Below are 18,804 nucleotides of genomic sequence, written 5' to 3'. Positions count from 1 at the left end.
GGAACAGCCAGACCCTCTTCTGTAAAGAAGCGGAGTCTGGTTGCCGAGACTAGCCATTCATTGTGCCCCTTGTCTTGTATTAGTTTACACAGGACTGCAGACACAGCGCTGTTTTCAAGCTGCCCACAGAAACATTGCACATGCCTACCACGGCCAACAGACATGAGGAGTTCAGTCACTGTGCTTACAAGTGGCATGCTGCACAAGCACTGATGAAAACTTAATTTGGACCTGGTGCTGGCGGGGATTGTGGAAGTAAGTGAGCGCACCTTTGTTTATTTCCAAACTGGTTCTTGCCCTAGAACCTGTCAAAAAGTGAGAGGACTAGTGAGATTGTTAAAGAAACAAAAACAAATGTTTGTGCTTCATACGTTTTATCAAAAACAATGTTTTTTTTCTGTTTACAATGTTTTTGAAATTGTGAATAAATCAACATTACAATTGTTGTTAGTAACATCAATATTTGATTTGATATTTCCCTGATATGTGGGGACATGTAACGAACAGGCTGTTCGTCACTGCACACTTGCACTTTACACGCACAGCACTTTAAATATTCCCAGCACTTTTATGCACACTGCACTTGAAACACGCTAATTTGCACATATTATAATTGCACACGATTGTCGTTTTTAAAATTATTTATTAAAAGATTTATTGTTGCCCCGTAGGTCCGGTCGGGGTACGTCACCTCCGGTGATGGCGGCCGGTCCTGCGGAGGCAACACGACAATTAAAATTGGATTTGTGCAATTGTATGTGTTATGTTTTTAGAATTGGTTGATGTTTTAGGTGTTGCGTGCATGCGGTGAATGTTGGGGGGTGTTGGTGTGTGTGAATGTGTAGGTTTGTGTGTACAACTACTCACCACTTCTCTTGTGTCCAGGTTGGCGGCGTCTGGGCAAAAGATTCCCCAGGGGACCAGACGCCGCTGAAATACGTTCCGGGCTGGACCAAGAGAGGAACGAGCTTGGGGGATAGTTGTACAAGTTTTAATGGGTTTAGGAATAGTTTGGTTTATTTAGGTGGTTTTGTTTGGGAGTTGTTTATAGTGAGGGGTTTCTTGTCTTTATGTTTTGGTTATGGGTTTTATCAGAGGATTTTAATGTGTTTTTAGATGCTAATGTCATTTTAAACACCCTGGCAGCTTTTATGGTTTTATCCCGTTTTAGTGGGAGGGTATTTAAGACGCTGGATTCTCTCACTCTGGAGAATGCTATGCTGACAACGCATGGGAAAACTCTGATGCACTTTATGTTTGCACTGCGCACTTTATTGATTTTTTGCACAAGAAAATAAAGAAAAACGGCTACCGGACCACCAAGACTGCCTCCCTGGAATTCTTTGGCATTCACCCACCGCCACCCGCTCGTGTCACAGGACACAAGTGTAAATATTTTTAATAAAACCTTTCATATTCTGCTTTTAGACACAAAAGGTTTTTTGTCAAACATATATTTTATGCCATTCTTGAACTTTCTGAGTAATAAACTCTGACAATTGATTCTAGACAACAATTATTCAATCACTAAAATAGTTGACAATCATTTAAATAATCGATTAGTTGTTGATTATTCGATAAGTCATTTCAGCCTTAAAAGTCAAAATTAACAAATCCTGTGTCTACAGTTCAAAAACCATTCAGCTGAACTTGGTGCAGCCTATCCTCAGTCTAAGGTCCCTTATATGCTACACATTCAGGTTGTAAGTTTAAAGGAACAGGCCACCGTTTTTACATACTGAGATATGTTCTTACCTTAGCTTTGACGAGTTCTTTAGGACCTGTCTGAACTTCACCCGTGCCTTCAGTCACGTAAACACAGCGCAGACGGCGTTAGCATTTAGCCTCTCCCTCTCTCCTCTATAGCTCCAAAACAGGTCAAGATAGAAGCTACCAAGCTCTTCCACGTTTTCCCTATTTAAATATGGTTACGTGAAGTGTTTCACTACAAAGTATAATTACACAAAATTAAACAATGTGGATTTTCTAAGCGGATAAAAGGGGGAACTATATTGTAAGTAAGGGATAATGTATAGAACGCTGGTCATTATCGGGAAAATAAGCACCGACAGGGCGAACCGGACCCCGACGCGAAGCGGAGGGGTCTTGTTTCACCCTGAAGGTGCTTATTTTCCCGATAATGACCAGCGTTCTATACATTATCGCGCTTATTATACGGCCATTTGCCAACTGAACACAGAACATAAACTTTGTACACTTTTATGAAGGTCAAAAGGTTTATTTAATGACTTCCGCGACAAATAGTTCCCAAAAGTTTGCGCGTTGCTAGGCAACGTTTTGCTAGGCTAGAAGCAGCAAGGCTAGTAGCTAGCGTAGCTACTTAGTTGAAGGCGCAGTTGGAGTGGAGAAATGGTGGTGAATCTCTGGGTAAGTTGAAAGTCAGACTCACGCTAACTTCACGAGCGATTCCCCCAACTTCTCTCTCAGTGACGGGGACAGAGATAGTGTCGCTACTACGTACGCGCGGAGTGATATGAAAGCACGAACTCCGTTGCCATTGGCAGCGGTCATTATTTTTCTCAGAGGTCCTTTATCAGAAAATAATGACCGGTAGAACGTTGGGAAATCCCATTCAAATCAACGGAGCGTTCTACTTACGTTGTGAAGAGCCGTATAATAAGGCGTAATAATACGGAAGGAAGTCATGGAGCTTCTGCTTTAGACAGAACTTCAGACTTCTGCTGCATGTAAGAGTCATATCATATTCTGATACTCAAATATATAGTAAAAACATATATGGAAAATTGTTATTACAATTCCAAAAAGAAAAATATCAAAAAAATTGTTGTTTTATTTACTCTCATTCTAAACAAACAAACAAAGAAACAAACCCTACCCATTTGTATCTGCTGTAAAGTCATGTTTCGTGGTGGGTCATGGTGGACCATGACAGATGTGGACAGGACTGTGGTAGATCTACTTTTACTTTGGAGAAAATAGTTACTATAGAAACTGTTGAAGAAATTAACCTCATGAGCTTCTTCTGTAACATCTGTCCACATCAGTCCTGCTGCACCACGACTCAGAGGAACTGGGACAAACATGACCTACAGCAGATACAAATGACCTGTTTTTTGTTGTTGTTGAATGAGAGTAAATAAAAAAAACACATTTTTTGATTAGATACATGATTTTCAAATATTTTTCTTTTTGTAGTTGTAATAATAATTGTCCATATATTATGTTTTTACTACATACTTTAGTTTCAGAATTGTCCACTTACAGCAGAAGTCTGAGGTTCTGTCTAAAGCAGAAGCTCCATGACTTCCTTCTTCAGCAATGAGGCCTCAGACTTTTTACTGCAAAAAAAGAGCTCACTGTATTTAGCGTCATGTTACTGTCACTCATGGCGTCTGACCTAAAGTCTCACTCTGAAGAAAGTCAACTCACATTTACACTGAGAAGGTTGGAAGGGCGCCCCCTTGTGTCACCTTGCATCCAAATGCCCGGAACATGACAGCGGGTCAAAATGAGGCAACACAAGAGTTAACCTCTTAACCCGCGCCTGGACCGAGCACACAATCTCCAATTTGGCTTTACCCAACTCTCAAAGCTTCTCGAAAAGTGTCAAAACTGTGATAAAAACGAGACCCAAAAAAAAGCGTCAAAAATGAGATGCAAACGCAACAATAAATTGACTATAAAGCGACCCAAAATGTGATGAAAAAGTGTCAACAACGTGAGAAAAAAATATCCGTGATGAGGAGTTACTCTGGCTATAATAGGATGTAAGCTCCAGTCGAGAAGATTTTAGATTTGGGTGAAGCTGAACTGGAGAAAATGCGTTCGGGTTAAGAGACAAAAAGGTTTAATAGAGTTCGGGAAAATCCACAGTTACCATGGAGATCCGCCATCTTTGCAGCTGTTAGCATACATTTTCCATAGACTAACATTGGATAAAAACAGTATAAAAAGTGGAGAAAAAAGCCGTGGAACAACTCTGTTAGCTGCAGAGTTACTGCTGGTAAATACGTCTAACTCACTGTGGTGTCCAAGTGTTATAATGTGAACAATAACTCCAGTATTTTAACTTTTAAAATCTCCATTAGTTTACAATTGCTGCTAATCCCCTAATGCTTAGCGATATGACATGACATTCCCGAACTCTATTAGTTTAATTTCATAATTTAACTAATACCATCAATTCCTACTTCATTTAAATTGTGTTGAAGTAACGTTACTCTTACCTGAGTATTAATTGGCTACTCTACTCACCTCTCAAACACCATACGAGCGCGCGTCCCAAAAAATACCGCAGTATTTTGTCCCCCCCTCGGCTTCCGTAGATTCTTGTGGTCCAGCTCATCGGCTAATGGCTGTTAGCATCGATGCTCCACACACTTCACACTTTCACGGCGTTTCGGATGGAGGGGAAAACAGTCGACTCTTTGTGAGGTAAGTTTAATAAATCATAACAACGAAAGAGACGTTAACGTGTCCTTAACGGCCGTCTTTTACCCCGGGGTTTCTGTTAGCTGTGATGCTAGCTCTGAAACAACAGCACCAGTAAACACACAGGAGCCTGTTTCAGACGCAAAGTGAACATCAGTGCCTTCTCAACCTGCTGATGTTGTGAACCTGGAGCTACAAGGTGTTTTAACCTCGTGATCACGGCCAAAAAGGACAAAAAGCAAAGCGAGATTGGGTTGTACTGTGTTGGGCCCCGGTGGAGGCGATGCTGTGGCAAAGATACAGCTCGTTTTGCGCATTAAAATATTAAACATAATGATATAAGACAAGTATATAGCCTCTTAACTCCCACCTGAACGGAGCACATTTTCTACAGTTTGGCTTTACCCTAATCAAAAAGCTACCTGGGGAAAAAGCACTAAAACAGTCACAAAAAATGAGGAGAAAACAAGGATGTAAATGCAGCAAAAATGTGACAAAAATTCAACAAAAATGTGACAAAAAGTAAAGTAAAAGTGACAAAAAAAGACAAAAATGTGACAAAAATTAAACCAAAAAATGACAAAAATTCAACAAAAAATGTGACAAAAAATCAACAAAAATGTGACAAAAATTCAACAAAAATGTGACAAAAATTCAACTAAAAAGTGACAAAAATTCAACAAAAATGTGACAAAAATTCAACAAAAATGTGACAAAAATTCAACAAAAAAGTGACAAAAATTCAACAAAAAAATGACAAAAATTCAACAAAATGTGACAAAAAATCATCAAAAATGTGACAAAAATTCAACAAAAATGTGACAAAATTAAACCAAAATGTGACAAAAATTCAACAAAAATGTGACAAAAACAAAAATGTGACCAAAAAAACCCATAAAAACATACAAAAGGTGACTCAACACAGCAACAACGCGAGGAAAAAGATCAGTTTTGTGGGTCTTAGCTTTCAAATGAGGTGTTACACAGGCCTATATAATTACAAAAATGTGGCAAAAAAGTGACCAAAAAGTGATAAAAATGTGCCAAAAATGCGACAAAAAAGTGACAAAAAACTGATTAAAAAAACTGACAAAAATGCGACAAAAATGTTATTAGGATAAAAGTTAACTCACAAACATGTACGGGTGTATAGTTGTGTTTTGAAACTGACACAGATACTCAGGAAGGATTGTTTATCTGATGTAAATGTAAAAATCTTAACTGTAACATGAAATGCAAATGGAATTTACATGAACAAGGGGGAGGCACTTGTAACATATGCTCCCTTTGAGCTTCTATGAACTGTATGATTGTCAAATTACTACTACTACTACTGCTACTCACTGTGAGCCCCGACCACCACATCAGAATCTGTAGAAGTCAGTCCCTGAGCCTTAACTATTCCACTGTTAGATGTTAGAGAAAGGGCGTAGAACGGGGAGAGACCTGCTGCAAATTGTTGGCAGCGCGGAGGATGGAACCACCGACATTGGCTAACCTTCAATTATGTCAAATATTTGCTAGCACTTTATTTTACACTACCCTTGATACTTGATTGTACCTGCCACATTTAGTACAATGATCTGTAATTCAATATAACATAATGTAATATGACGTAACACCCTAACTCTAAATTCATGATTTTAGAAGCAGTTGCGGCGAATAGCTCATTTTACACATTAGGACATGGCTGGAACATGTAGTAATACATAATTTTAACATTTTTAAACCTCATATAATCCCTTTAAAGAGGGGGTATTCTGCTTTTTTCAGTCCCATAGCACCAGTCTATATCACACTACAATGATGACAAACCTTCTGCTGGTCTGTAAATGCAGTAAATTAGAATAACTGCCTTGTATAAAATGTCTCTCTCAAAATGGCTGTAGTGAATGTCTTGAAATAGGCCTCTGTCTCTTTAAGAACCTCTGAGCCTTTAGACACGCCCCCTCCACACGCTGTCTGTGGCATCAGTGGGGAGGGGGCTCTGTAGTTGGTTACTCGGCTGGTGACGAAAGCTCGGAGGCGTCTCCGGGAGGTGGGGGCGTTCCTAGGAGGACTCAGGCAAACCTATCCCTAAAATGGCCGCCATCAGAGTTTTTACAGATTACTCAAAAATACGTGAATGTGCCAAGGCAACACTTCAGGCACGTTTTTAATCAGGGAATGACATAATAACATGATGTAAAGCTTGAAAAAGTCGATTTTGCATAATACCCCCCTTTAACCTCCTTGACCCTCACCTAAATCGAGCACATTAACTCCAGTTTGGCTTTCCCTTTAAAGCTTCTTGCAAAAAATGACAAAATAGAGACAAAAACTGGAAAGAATTAAAGAAAATGTGGCAAAAATGCGATTTAAAAAAGCCAAACTGGAGAAAATGCACTCAAGTAACATATTGTGCCGTTTTAGCGAGTCCCATAGCAGCAAGAAAGAAGTGTTCACCTTCTTTGTACAAATGTAACTTCTTTTGTTCTTCTTCACCTGCCAGAGTTTACATCCAGGCGGACTGACCCGTCTTCCGTTGTAGCTTCTGACGGCGTAATGTGAAGATGTAGCCTCTTCAAAACCCGGACAAACGCCTTCACCTCCTCCTCGTCAGTCACTCCGCGGCGTCCCCTCCCCTCCGCCATGTTGTTCTCTCTGCGCGAGCTGGTGCAGTGGCTGGGCTTCGCCACCTTCGAACTCTTCCTGCACCTGCTGGCCCTGCTGGCGTTCAGCATGCTCGTGGCCCTGCGCGCCGACATGTTCACCCCGTCCCTGAGCTGGTGGCTGGCGTTCGCGCCCCTGTTCGCCGCCGACGGCCTGAGCACGTACTTCACCGCCATCGTGTCCATCCGGCTGTACCAGGAGAACGAGAAGCGGCTGGCCGTGCTCCGCCTCCTGTGGGTGCTCACCGTGCTGAGCCTGAAGCTGGTGTGCGAGGTGCTGCTGTGTCAGAAGCTGGCGGAGCAGGAGCAGGCGCGGGACCTGTGGTTCGGCCTCATCGTGTCGCCGCTGTTCATCCTGCTGCAGCTGCTGATGATCCGGGCCTGTCGGGTCAACTAAGGACGGACACTTTAGGGAATCAGCGAGGGAAGACGGAGCACGCGGCGCGTTTACACAGAGATTTGTTTGTTTTTGTTATAGGGATTGACATTACATTTGTGTTATGCTGTAAAATCAATATTCAGTTTAACCTCTTAACTCCCACCCGAGCGGAGCACGTTTTCTCCAGTTTGGCTTTACACTAATCAGAAAGCTTCTTGGGAAAAAACACCGAAAATAAGAAGAAAGCAAGCATGTAAACACAACAAAAATGTGACAAAAATTCAACAAAATTGTGACAAAAATTCAATAAAATTGTGACAAAAATTCAATAAAATTGTGACAAAAATTCAACAAAAATTCAACAAAATTGTGACAAAAATTCAATAAAATTGTGACAAAAATTCAACAAAATTGTGACAAAAATTCAACAAAATTGTGACAAAAATTCAACAAAATTGTGACAAAAATTCAACAAAATTGTGACAAAAATTCAACAAAAAAGTGACAAAAATTCAATAAAATTGTGACAAAAATTCAATAAAATTGTGACAAAAATTCAATAAAATTGTGACAAAAATTCAATAAAATTGTGACAAAAATTCAACAAAAACGTGACAAAAATTCAATAAAATTGTGACAAAATTGTGACAAAAATTCAACAAAAATTCAATAAAATTGTGACAAAAATTCAACAAAAAATCAACAAAATTGTGACAAAAATTCAACAAAAATTCAATAAAATTGTGACAAAAATTCAACAAAAATTCAATAAAATTGTGACAAATTCAACAAAAATGTGACAAAAATTCAACAAAAATTCAACAAAAATTCAACAAAATTGTGACAAAAATTCAACAAAAATTCAACAAAATTGTGACAAAAATTCAACAAAAATTCAACAAAAATTCAATAAAATTGTGACAAAAATTCAACAAAAATGTAAAAAAAAAAACACCAAAAAAACATACAAAAGGTGACACAACACAGCAACAACGCGAGGAAAAAGCTCAGTTTTGTGGGTCTTAGTTTTCAAATGAGGTGCTCCACAGCCAAAAGAGGACAGAATGCATTTGGTTTAGGCGGGTGGTAAGAGGTTAAACAACTTCATGAGGTTTCGTTCATGTGATGTCACAGATACAGACGGCGTCCCTGCTTTAAAAACAGTTCAGGGGGAAAACTATTGATCGAATGGAAAAGATCAAAGCCATAATCTCTCTGTAAACGTGACCGGAATCAGCCAATGGTATTTATTCACGTCGTGCATCTCGGTCGACAAATCAAATCATCGAATTACGTTCTCGTCTTAAATTTACAGTATTATCGAGTGCGAAGGACCTCGTCGGATCATACACGCGATTTACTTTGTTTATTTGTACAGATTTTTCTTTTTCGTACACCGGCGTATCCGTTGCATGTGTTTCCGTGATGTTTGTAAATTCTGAAGTGAACTTTTCTCCATCGTGTACATGTCGAAAGAAATGGTTATTTATGTTTTATCGGTTCTGCTGTGTACATATGTCTGTAAATAAAACTCAAAGTACAAAAAATGAAGAGGGATATTTGACTGATCTATCGCCGAAACAGCTCGTTTATAAGTAAGTGCTTTGTTTATCTTTGTTCAATTGTGTTCAGGTGTCGAGTTAGTCCTGACCAGCGAGTTTTTGGAGTTCGGGGGAAACCGGAGAGCTACCTTCAGTCTCCGCTCCTCCACCTCCTTCCTGTACTTGCTTTGAAGAAGAGTTTTATTTCTATAGCGCCTTTCACAGACATAATCACAAAGCGCTTTACAATTTTACGTTGACCTCACACTCGGTGGTGCTCAGTTTCCCCTGGGGGAGACAGACTGTACATCTGACCACCAGGCATTCACACACACACCTCATCCTGGCCTATACAGGCGTCTCTGGAATCGCCCATATATGGTCATGTTTGAAAACAGTTAAGGGGGAAAACAATTGGGAGAAAAATCTAAACTTTCTCTTAATTTTTCAAAATAAACTACGTTAACAAATGCTGAATTATTGATATATATTTCTACCCAACACAGATACAAAGACAAGAGGAGTACAGTGGTTCACCAGCCCATAAATACATAAATAACCGGGAATTCTATAATAATAATAATAATAATGCATTGGTTTTATATACCCCATGAACTGCTACCTTAACGTGGTGGGGTTGTTTGAGTGCCCGAATGATCCGAGGAGCTATGTTGTCTGGGGCTTTATGCCCCTGGTAGGGTCTCCCATGGCAAACAGGTCCGAGGTGACGGGTCAGACGAAGAGCAGTTCAGAAGATCTCTATGGACGTACAATATTCAAGGACCGTGACGTCGCCCGGCATGGCGCAGCCGGGGCCCCACCCTGGAGCCAGACCTGGGGTTGGGGCCCGAACGCGAGCGTCTGGTGGCCGGGTCTCTGCCCACGGGGCCCGGCCGGGCCCAGCCCGAAGGGACGACGTGGGCCCGCCCTCCTGTGGACCCACCACCCGCAGAGGGATCCGTAGGGGTCGGGTGCGGAGAGGACTGGGTGGCAGTCAGAGGCAGGTGCCTCGACAACCTGGTCCACATGCACAGCTTTTGGCGTTCGGGACATGGAACGTCACCTCGCTGGGGGGGAAGGAGCCTGAGCTTGTGCGGGAGGTTGAGAGATACCGACTAGATATAGTCGGGCTCACCTCCACGCACAGCTTGGGTTCCGGATCCCAACTCCTGGAGAGAGGCTGGACTCTCCATTTTTCTGGAGTTGCCCGCGGGGAGAGGCGGCGGGCTGGGGTGGGTTTGCTCATATCCCCCCAGCTCAGCCGCCACGTGTTGGAGTTCACCCCGGTGGACGAGAGGGTCGCGTCCCTACGCCTCCGGGTCGGGGACAGGTCTCTCACCGTTGTCTCGGCCTACGGGCCCAACATCGGTGTAGAGTACCCGGCCTTCTTGGAGTCCCTGGGAGGGGTACTAGATAGTGCTCCGACTGGGGACTCCATTGTTCTGCTGGGGGACTTCAACGCCCATGTGGGTAACGACAGTGAGACCTGGGAGGGGGTGATTGGGAAGAACGGCCTCCCCGATCTGAACCCGAGTGGTGTTCTGTTATTGGACTTCTGTGCTAGTCACAGTTTGTCCATAACGAACACCATGTTCGAGCACAAGGGTGTCCATAAGTGCACGTGGCACCAGGACACCCTAGGCAGGAGGTCGATGATCGACTTTGTAGTTGTGTCATCTGATCTCCGGCCGCGTGTCTCGGACACTCGGGTGAAGAGAGGGGCTGAGCTGTCAACCGATCACCACCTGGTGGTGAGCTGGATCCGCTGGCAGGGGAGGAAGCCGGTCAGACCTGGCAGGCCCAAGCGTGTTGTGAGGGTCTGCTGGGAACGTCTGGCGGATCCCTCTGTCAGTGGGGTCTTCAACTCCCACCTCCGGAAGAGCTTCACCCAGATTCCGGGGGAGGCGGGGGACATGGAGTCAGAGTGGACTCTGTTCTCCTCCTCCATTGTCGATGCGGCTGCTCGTAGTTGTGGCCGTAAGGTCTCTGGTGCCTGTCGCGGCGGCAATCCCCGAACCCGGTGGTGGCGCCCGGAAGTAAGGGATGCCGTCAAGCTGAAGAAGGAGTCCTACCTGGCCTTGTTGGCTTGTGGGACTCCTGAGGCAGCTGAGAGGTACCGGCAGGCCAAGCGTGCTGCGGCTCGGGCGGTCGCGGAGGCTAAAACTCGGGTCTGGGAGGAGTTCGGGGAGGCCATGGAGGAAGACTATCGGTCGGCCTCGAAGAGATTCTGGCAAACCATCCGGCGCCTCAGGAGGGGGAAGCAGTGCTTCACCAGCACTGTTTACAGTGCGGGTGGGGGGCTGCTGACCTCGACTGGGGATGTCGTCGGGCGGTGGAAGGAGGACTTCGAGGACCTCCTCAATCCCGTCGTCACGTCTTCCAATGAGGAAGCAGAGGCTGGGGACTTGGAGGTGGGCTCGCCCATCACCGGGGCTGAAGTCACCAAGGTGGTGAGAAAGCTCCTTGGTGGCAAGGCTCCGGGGGTAGATGAGATTCGCCCTGAGTACCTTAAGTCTCTGGATGTTGTAGGACTGTCTTGGCTGACACGTCTCTGCAACATCGCGTGGCGGTCGGGGACAGTGCCCCTGGATTGGCAGACCGGGGTGGTGGTCCCTCTCTTGAAGAAGGGGGATCGGAGGGTGTGTTCCAATTACAGAGGAATCACCCTCCTTAGCCTCCCCGGTAAGGTCTACTCCAGGGTGCTGGAGAGGAGGATCCGGCCGATAGTTGAACCTCGGATCCAGGAGGAACAATGCGGTTTTCGTCCTGGTCGTGGCTCACTGGACCAACTCTATACCCTTCATCGGGTACTCGAGGGTTCGTGGGAGTTCGCCCAACCAGTCCACATGTGTTTTGTGGATCTGGAGAAAGCGTTCGACCGCGTCCCTCGTGGTGCCCTGTGGGGGGTGCTCCGGGAGTATGGGGTCCGGGGCCCTCTGCTAAGGGCTGTCCGCTCCCTGTATGACCGCAGCAGGAGCTTGGTTCGCATTGCCGGCAGTAAGTCAGACCTGTTCCCGGTGCGTGTTGGTCTCCGCCAGGGCTGCCCTTTGTCACCGGTTCTGTTCATTACTTTTATGGACAGAATTTCTAGGCGCAGCCAGGGGCCGGAGGGTGTCCGGTTTGGGAGCCTCAGAGTCTCATCTCTGCTGTTTGCGGACGATGTTGTTCTGATGGCTTCAACGAACCAGGACCTTCAGCACGCACTGGGGCGGTTTGCAGCCGAGTGTGTAGCGGCCGGGATGAGAATCAGCACCTCCAAATCCGAGGCCATGGTTCTCCACCGGAAAAAGGTGGCTTCCCCTCTTCAGGTCGGTGGGGAGTCCTTACCTCAAGTGGAGGAGTTCAAGTATCTCGGGGTCTTGTTCACGAGTGGGGGACGGATGGAGCGTGAGATGGACAGACGGATCGGTGCGGCGTCAGCAGTGATGCGGTCGCTGTATCGGTCTGTCGTGGTGAAGAGGGAGCTGAGTCGGAGGGCAAAGCTCTCGATTTACCGATCGATCTACGTTCCCACCCTCACCTATGGTCATGAGATTTGGGTCATGACCGAAAGGACAAGATCGCGAATACAAGCGGCCGAAATGAGTTTCCTTCGCAGGGTGGCTGGGCGCACCCTCCGAGATCGGGTGAGGAGCTCAGTTACCCGGGAGGAACTCGGAGTAGAGTCGCTGCTCCTTCACGTCGAAAGGAGCCAGCTGAGGTGGCTCGGGCATCTGTTTCGGATGCCTCCTGGTCGCCTCCCGCGGGAGGTGTTCCAGGCATGTCCTAGTGGGACAAGGCCTCGTGGAAGACCCAGGACACGGTGGTGGGACTATGTCTCCGAGCTGGCCTGGTGTCGCCTCGGGGTCCCCCCAGAACAGCTGGAGGAGGTGTGTGTGGATCGGGAAGTTTGGGCATCTCTGCTGAGACTGCTGCCCCCGCGACCCGGCCCCGGATAAAGCGGAAGAAAATGGATGGATGGATGGATGGTTTTATATAGCGCTTTTCTGGACACTCAGACGCTTTACATTGCACTATTCATTCACTCCACTTCGTGCTAATGCTAACACTAGCTAGCGCTAGCTATGACTGCTGTTCTTTTGCTTCTACTGAACAATCTGCTGTGGAAAAATATCCATATGGACCCGATTTAGACTTGTGTATGTGATGAGTTTATATTTTGCCAGAAAATGGCTAAAACCGAGCACATTTTCTACAGTTCGACTTTAATCAAATCGAAAGGTTTCTTGGAAAAAAGTGTCAAAATATCAGCAAAATCGAGATGTGGCTCTATCCTTTTTGCCCCCCACTGCTCCATGGCCAAGGCCGTGGGAACCCAGGGTGCTGAGGGCGCTGCAGGCAATATTAACCCCTTAACTCCCACCTGAACCAAGCACATTCTCCAGCTTTACCCCCAGTCCAAAAGCTTCTGGAAAAAAGGTGTGAACAGAGACAACAAAACAGAGACGAAAACAAGGATGAAAATGTGAGAAAACATTGATGAAAAAGTGATTAAAAATGAGGAAAAAATGGGCGAAAAAGTGATAAGAATTTGACAAAAAAATGCGAATATCCATCCATCCATTTTCTTCCGCTTTATCCGGGGCCGGGTCGCGGGGGCAGCAGTCTCAGCAGAGATGCCCAAACTTCCCGGTCCACACACACCTCCTCCAGCTGTTCTGACCCCGAGGCCACACCTCCTCCAGCTGTTCTGGGGGGACCCCGAGGCGACACCAGGCCAGCTCGGAGACATAGTCCCACCACCGTGTCCTGGGCCTTCCACGAGGCCTTGTCCCACTAGGACATGCCTGGAACACCTCCCGCGGGAGGCGACCAGGAGGTATCCGGAACAGATGCCCGAGCCACCTCAGCTGCTCCTTTCGACGTGAAGGAGCAGCGACTCTACTCCGAGCTCCTCCCGGGTAACTGAGCTCCTCACCCGATCTCGGAGGGTGCGCCCATAATTTGACGAAAAAGTGACAAAAATTTACAAAATTTTGACAAAAAGGTAAGAAAAATTTGACTAAAAATTGGGAAAAAATAGACGAAAAAGTGATAAGAATTTGACAAAAAAATGTGAATAATTTGATGAAAAAGTGCCAAAAAATTGACAAAAAGGTAAGAAAAATTTGATGAAAAAGTGACAAAAAATTTACAAAAAATGACAAAAGGGTTAGAAAAATGTGACTAAAAATAAATAAAAAAAATGGACGAAAAAGTGATAAGAATTTGACAAAAAAAAATGGAATCATTTGACGAAAAAGTGACAAAAAATTTACAAAAAATGACAAAAAAATTGACAGAAAAGTGAGAAAAATTTGACTAAAAATTGAGGGGAAAATGGAAGAAAAAGTGATAAGAATTTGACAAAAAAAATTGAATAATTTGATGAAAAAGTGACAAAAACTGTACAAAAAATGACAAAAAAATTCGAATAATTTGACGAAAAATTGAGGAAAAAATGGACGAAAAAGTGATAAGAATTTTACAAAAAAAATTGAATAATTTGACGAAAAAGTGACAATTTTTTTTTTAAAAATGACAAAAAATTAACAAAAAAGTGAGAAAAATTTGACAAAAAATTGAGGAAAAAATAGACAAAAAAAGTGATAATAATTTGACAAAAAAATGCGAATAATTTGACGAAAAAGTGACAAAAAATTGAACAAAAATTGACGAAAAATGGCCAAAAAAGTGATCAGAATTTGACAAAAAAATGCGAATAATTTGACGAAAAATGTACAAAAAATGAACAAAAAATGACAAAAAATTGACAAAAAATATGCGAATAATTGGACGAAAAAGTGACAAAAAATTTACAAAAATGGACAAAAATTTGACAAAAAGGTAAGAAAAATTTGACGAAAAATTGAGGAAAAATGGCCAAAAAAGTGATAAGAATTTGACAAAAAAATGTGAATAATTTGACGAAAAAGTGACAAAAAATGTACAAAAAATGACACAAAATTGACAAAAAAGTGAGAAAAATTTGCCAAAAAATTGAAAAAATCGACAAAAAATGTGATAATAATTTGACAAAAAAATGCGAATAATTTGACGAAAAAGTGACAAAAAATGTACAAAAAATGACAAAAATTTGACAAAAAAGTGAGAAAAAATGGACGAAAAAGTTCAGGCGGGAGTTAAGAGGTTAACAAACAGGATTCATGCACAGAAAAAGTATTTTGGTGGTAAATTTTATCCCTCATCACCCCCTAACTAAAACATCTTCCCCCGGCTCTGTCCCTGTCTTTGTCCGCTCTCTTTATTCTCATTCAGATTTCTGTGTTGTGTTTTATTCAACACGTGAATGCTCCTCAAAAGCAAACACTCACTCCTGTGCACCCTGGGCTCCGTTTGTTGGCGAAAACATCAATATTGCAGTGGAATTCTACTCTCAAAGCCTCGCCCCGCCCCCCAGCCAGTGGTATCGACCCACGTGGAATCGATACTTCCGCGTTGCAGAGCCTGTGCAGCGGCTCGATCCTTTCCTCCGCGGAAGAAGAAAAAAAAAAAATACTCGGATCTTTTCGCGATTTCTTCCACTTTCTGAACCCCCATGGCCACGGACGCGATCTGCGCCGCCGTGGGGCCGCTGCCGAGCCCGAGCATGTCCGAACTTCTGGCGCCGATCTCCGCGGCGCAGATCAAAACAAAGGGCAAGCGCAAGCGGAGCGCGGTGTGGCACTACTTCACCCCGGAGTCCGACAACAAGGAGCAGGCGACGTGCGACGTGTGCCTGGGCACCGTGAAGAGCTGCGGCACCACCACCAACCTGGTCAAGCATCTGCGGCTCAAGCACAGAGCCGAGTACGAGCGGTACACGCTGCAGCGGTCCGAGCAGGAGCTGGGCACGGCCGCCAGGGGGGGCCAGAGCGTGCCCGCGGCGCAGGCTGAGCAGTACGGTAAGGCTGCGGGGAAAAATAAAATAAAAAAATCTGTAAAAAAACGAGAATAAAATGCAAAAATACGTACATGGAAAACAATACTTACCCAAGAAAGAAGGATTTTTTTTTTTGTATTGAAAAAAAAAAAAAAAAATTGCCGTTATTTTTTTTTTTTTTAAATAAAAAAAATACATAAATAAATAAAAAAAATAAAAAATAAAAAAAATAAAAAAAAGATGTAATGTAAATAAAATAAAAAATATTAATAATTATCATGCGATGCAAGTGGACAGGAGAGCTATGGAGTCAAAAAAAATTTTAAAAAAAAATTGCCGTTTTTTTTTTTTTTTTTTTTTTTGACTCCATAGCTCTCCTGTCCACTTCCATCGCATGATAATTATTATTTTTATTTTTATTTTTTTTATTTACTTCTTTTACATTAACATGAACAAATCAGAGGCAAAAAACGAGAAGAAAATGAGGATGTAAACGCAACAAAACAAGCTAAATAGTGACCAAAAAAGTGACAAAAATCCAGCAAAAAGACAAAAATCAAGCAGAAAAAATCAAAAAAATCCAGCAGATAAAAGACAATTTTTTTTTTTTTTTGACTCCATAGCTCTCCTGTCCACTTCCATCGCATGATAATTATTAATATATATTTTTTTTAATTTTTATTTACTTCTTTTACAATACATATTTTTTTTTATTTTTTATTTTTTATTTATTTGTATTTTTTTTTTTATTTTTTTATATTAACAGAAAGAATACAAACTCTCGCTGAGACTTGAACAAAGGCTACGGGGGCGAACAAGGCTCTCTTTTACATTACATCTTGAACCGCAGTATCCATTTCCGTATGAGCAATTTGATCCGGCGGTGTCGTGTGGCTGATTCTGCCTTTTGATTGGCTAATGGAGCTCAAGTCCCGCCTCCCTGATGTTTTTTTTTTTATTGCAAAGTCAAATGACAATGTATCTTAATCAAAAAAAGGCAATACAATACAAAAAAAACCATTTGTTACAAAAAACATCAAGGCATTAGCTCATATATACAGATCATTTTTCACATAGTTTTAAAGGAATAGGCCACTGTTTTTACATACTGAGATTTGTTCTTACCTTAGCTTTGACGAGTTCTTTAGGACCTGTCTGATCTTCAGTCACGTAAACACAGCGCAGACGGCGTTAGCATTTAGCCTCTCCCTCTCTCCTCTATAGCTCCAAAACAGGTCAAGATAGAAGCTACCAAGCTCTTCCACGTTTTCCCTATTTAAATATGGTTACGTGAAGTGTTCCACTACAAAGTATAATTACACAAAATTAAACACATTTTCTAAGCGGATAAAAGGAGGAACTATATTGTAAGGCGTAATAATACCAGGAGTAGTTAGAAATCCGCACAGTAATCTTCACTTTACTGTGCGGATGCCAAATTACTCATCATGAAGCTGCACCTTGCCCTTCCCTACTCTCCCGTCAAGAAGCTTTAAGATGTGGGTCATGTGAGGGCATTACGTTTCTAGTCAAAACACTGCTCTGGTGAAAAACCGGGACAACTGGGACAGAGATTGGGTAAAACTGGGACAAATCACTGGTTTTGGATGAACTCACTGGGACATGGGAGAGATTGTGTAAAACTGGGACTTTCCTGGGTCCCTTTAACCTCTTAACTCCCGCCTGGACCGAGAGGATCTTTTTCCTCACGTCATCAGATTTATTTTCCATTATTTTGTTGTTGGGTGTTCAACTCATTTTTGTAACTTTTTGGTCATTTTTTTTCACATTTTTGTTATTTTTTGGACAATTTTTTGTAATTTTTTTGGTCAAATTTTTATCACATTTTTGTCTTTTTTTGTTGTCATTTTTTGTCACATTTTTGTCATTTTTTGTCAATATTTCATCAATTTTTTGTAATTTTTTAGTTACATTTTGGTCATTTTTTTGACACATTTTTGACACATTTTTGTCATTTTTGTCAAATTACAAAAAATTGATGAAAAAATGACAAAAAAAATTTCATCACATTTTTGTAATTTTTTTTGTCACATTTTGTCAAAAAAAAAAATCTTTTTTTTTTCGTTAATTTTTTGTCAATTTCTTGTGACATTTTTGTGACATTTTTGCCACTTTTTCATCCATTTTTCGTCACTTTTTTTGTCACATTTTTGTCATTTTTTCGTCATTTTTTTTATCAATTTTTGGTCATTTTTTCGTCAATTTTTTATCAAATATTTGTCATTTTTGGTCAATTTTTGGTCAATTTCTTGTGACATTTTTGCCACATTTTCATCAATTTTTCAACACTTTTTTGTCAATGTTTTCGTCACTTTTTTGTCACATTTCCATCATTGTTTTCGTCTCAGTTTTGTTCCTATTTTCACAGCTTTTTTCCAGAAGCTTTTGGACTGGGGTAAAGCCAAACTGGAGAACATGTGCTCGGTTCAGGTGGGAGTGAAGAGGTTAATCTAGGAAAACTGTATTAGAACATATTGTTATCATCTGCAGACATATACAATATAAATAATGCCTTTTATTTCTGTGATCACTTGCAGAGAATGTGGAGGTGGAGTACGGCGCGTTTGACATCAGCCAAGTCTCCGCGACGCCAGGTAAGACGGACGAGTCACAAACACAACAACTATAGGGAATCCCTGAAAATAACTGTCATTAAAAAACAATACATTGGATTCAAACTGGCATTAAATCCAAATTTCCCCCCCCAAAAAAAAAAAAATGCTGTAAACATATTCAGTATGTCCAAGTCTCTTTTCTCTGTTTTGTTGAAACGTTTCCAAATCTTAATAAATAAAATATGCCGCATTTTTTTCTGCGTTTGTGACATCAAAATATCATCATTTGGGCATTAAAATGGATTTGTAAACTGTATAAACCCTTGTTAAAGCTTACCCGGGGTGAAGGGCCAATCCTACTTTAACGATGGTTGGTTTTCGA

General features: G+C 42.4%; 2 protein-coding genes across 2 annotated transcripts in view; both read left to right on the top strand.

Moving 5' to 3' along the window:
• The first annotated feature begins 7,038 nt into the window (after nucleotides 1–7,038).
• tmem203 (transmembrane protein 203) lies at nucleotides 7,039–7,497 on the top strand. Its single transcript, XM_079581046.1, has one exon. It carries the CDS (start codon nucleotides 7,045–7,047, stop codon nucleotides 7,459–7,461), a length of 417 nt encoding a protein of 138 aa, XP_079437172.1. The 5' UTR covers nucleotides 7,039–7,044; the 3' UTR covers nucleotides 7,462–7,497.
• A 7,945-nt stretch (nucleotides 7,498–15,442) lies between these two features.
• Nucleotides 15,443–18,804, top strand: part of alad (aminolevulinate dehydratase) — a 31,000-nt gene continuing 27,638 nt past the window's right edge. Inside the window, exons 1-2 of the mRNA XM_079581268.1 lie at nucleotides 15,443–15,868; nucleotides 18,405–18,461. Of these exons, the coding sequence (XP_079437394.1) occupies nucleotides 15,523–15,868; nucleotides 18,405–18,461 (403 nt within the window). The 5' untranslated portion in view covers nucleotides 15,443–15,522. The remainder of the gene's footprint in view (nucleotides 15,869–18,404; nucleotides 18,462–18,804) is intronic.

Source organism: Gobius niger, assembly GCF_951799975.1.
Source record: "Gobius niger genome assembly, chromosome: 22".
NCBI classification, from domain to species: domain Eukaryota; kingdom Metazoa; phylum Chordata; class Actinopteri; order Gobiiformes; family Gobiidae; genus Gobius; species Gobius niger.
The sequence above is the reverse complement of the archived record's forward strand: the minus strand, read 5'-3'. Positions and strand labels throughout refer to the sequence as shown.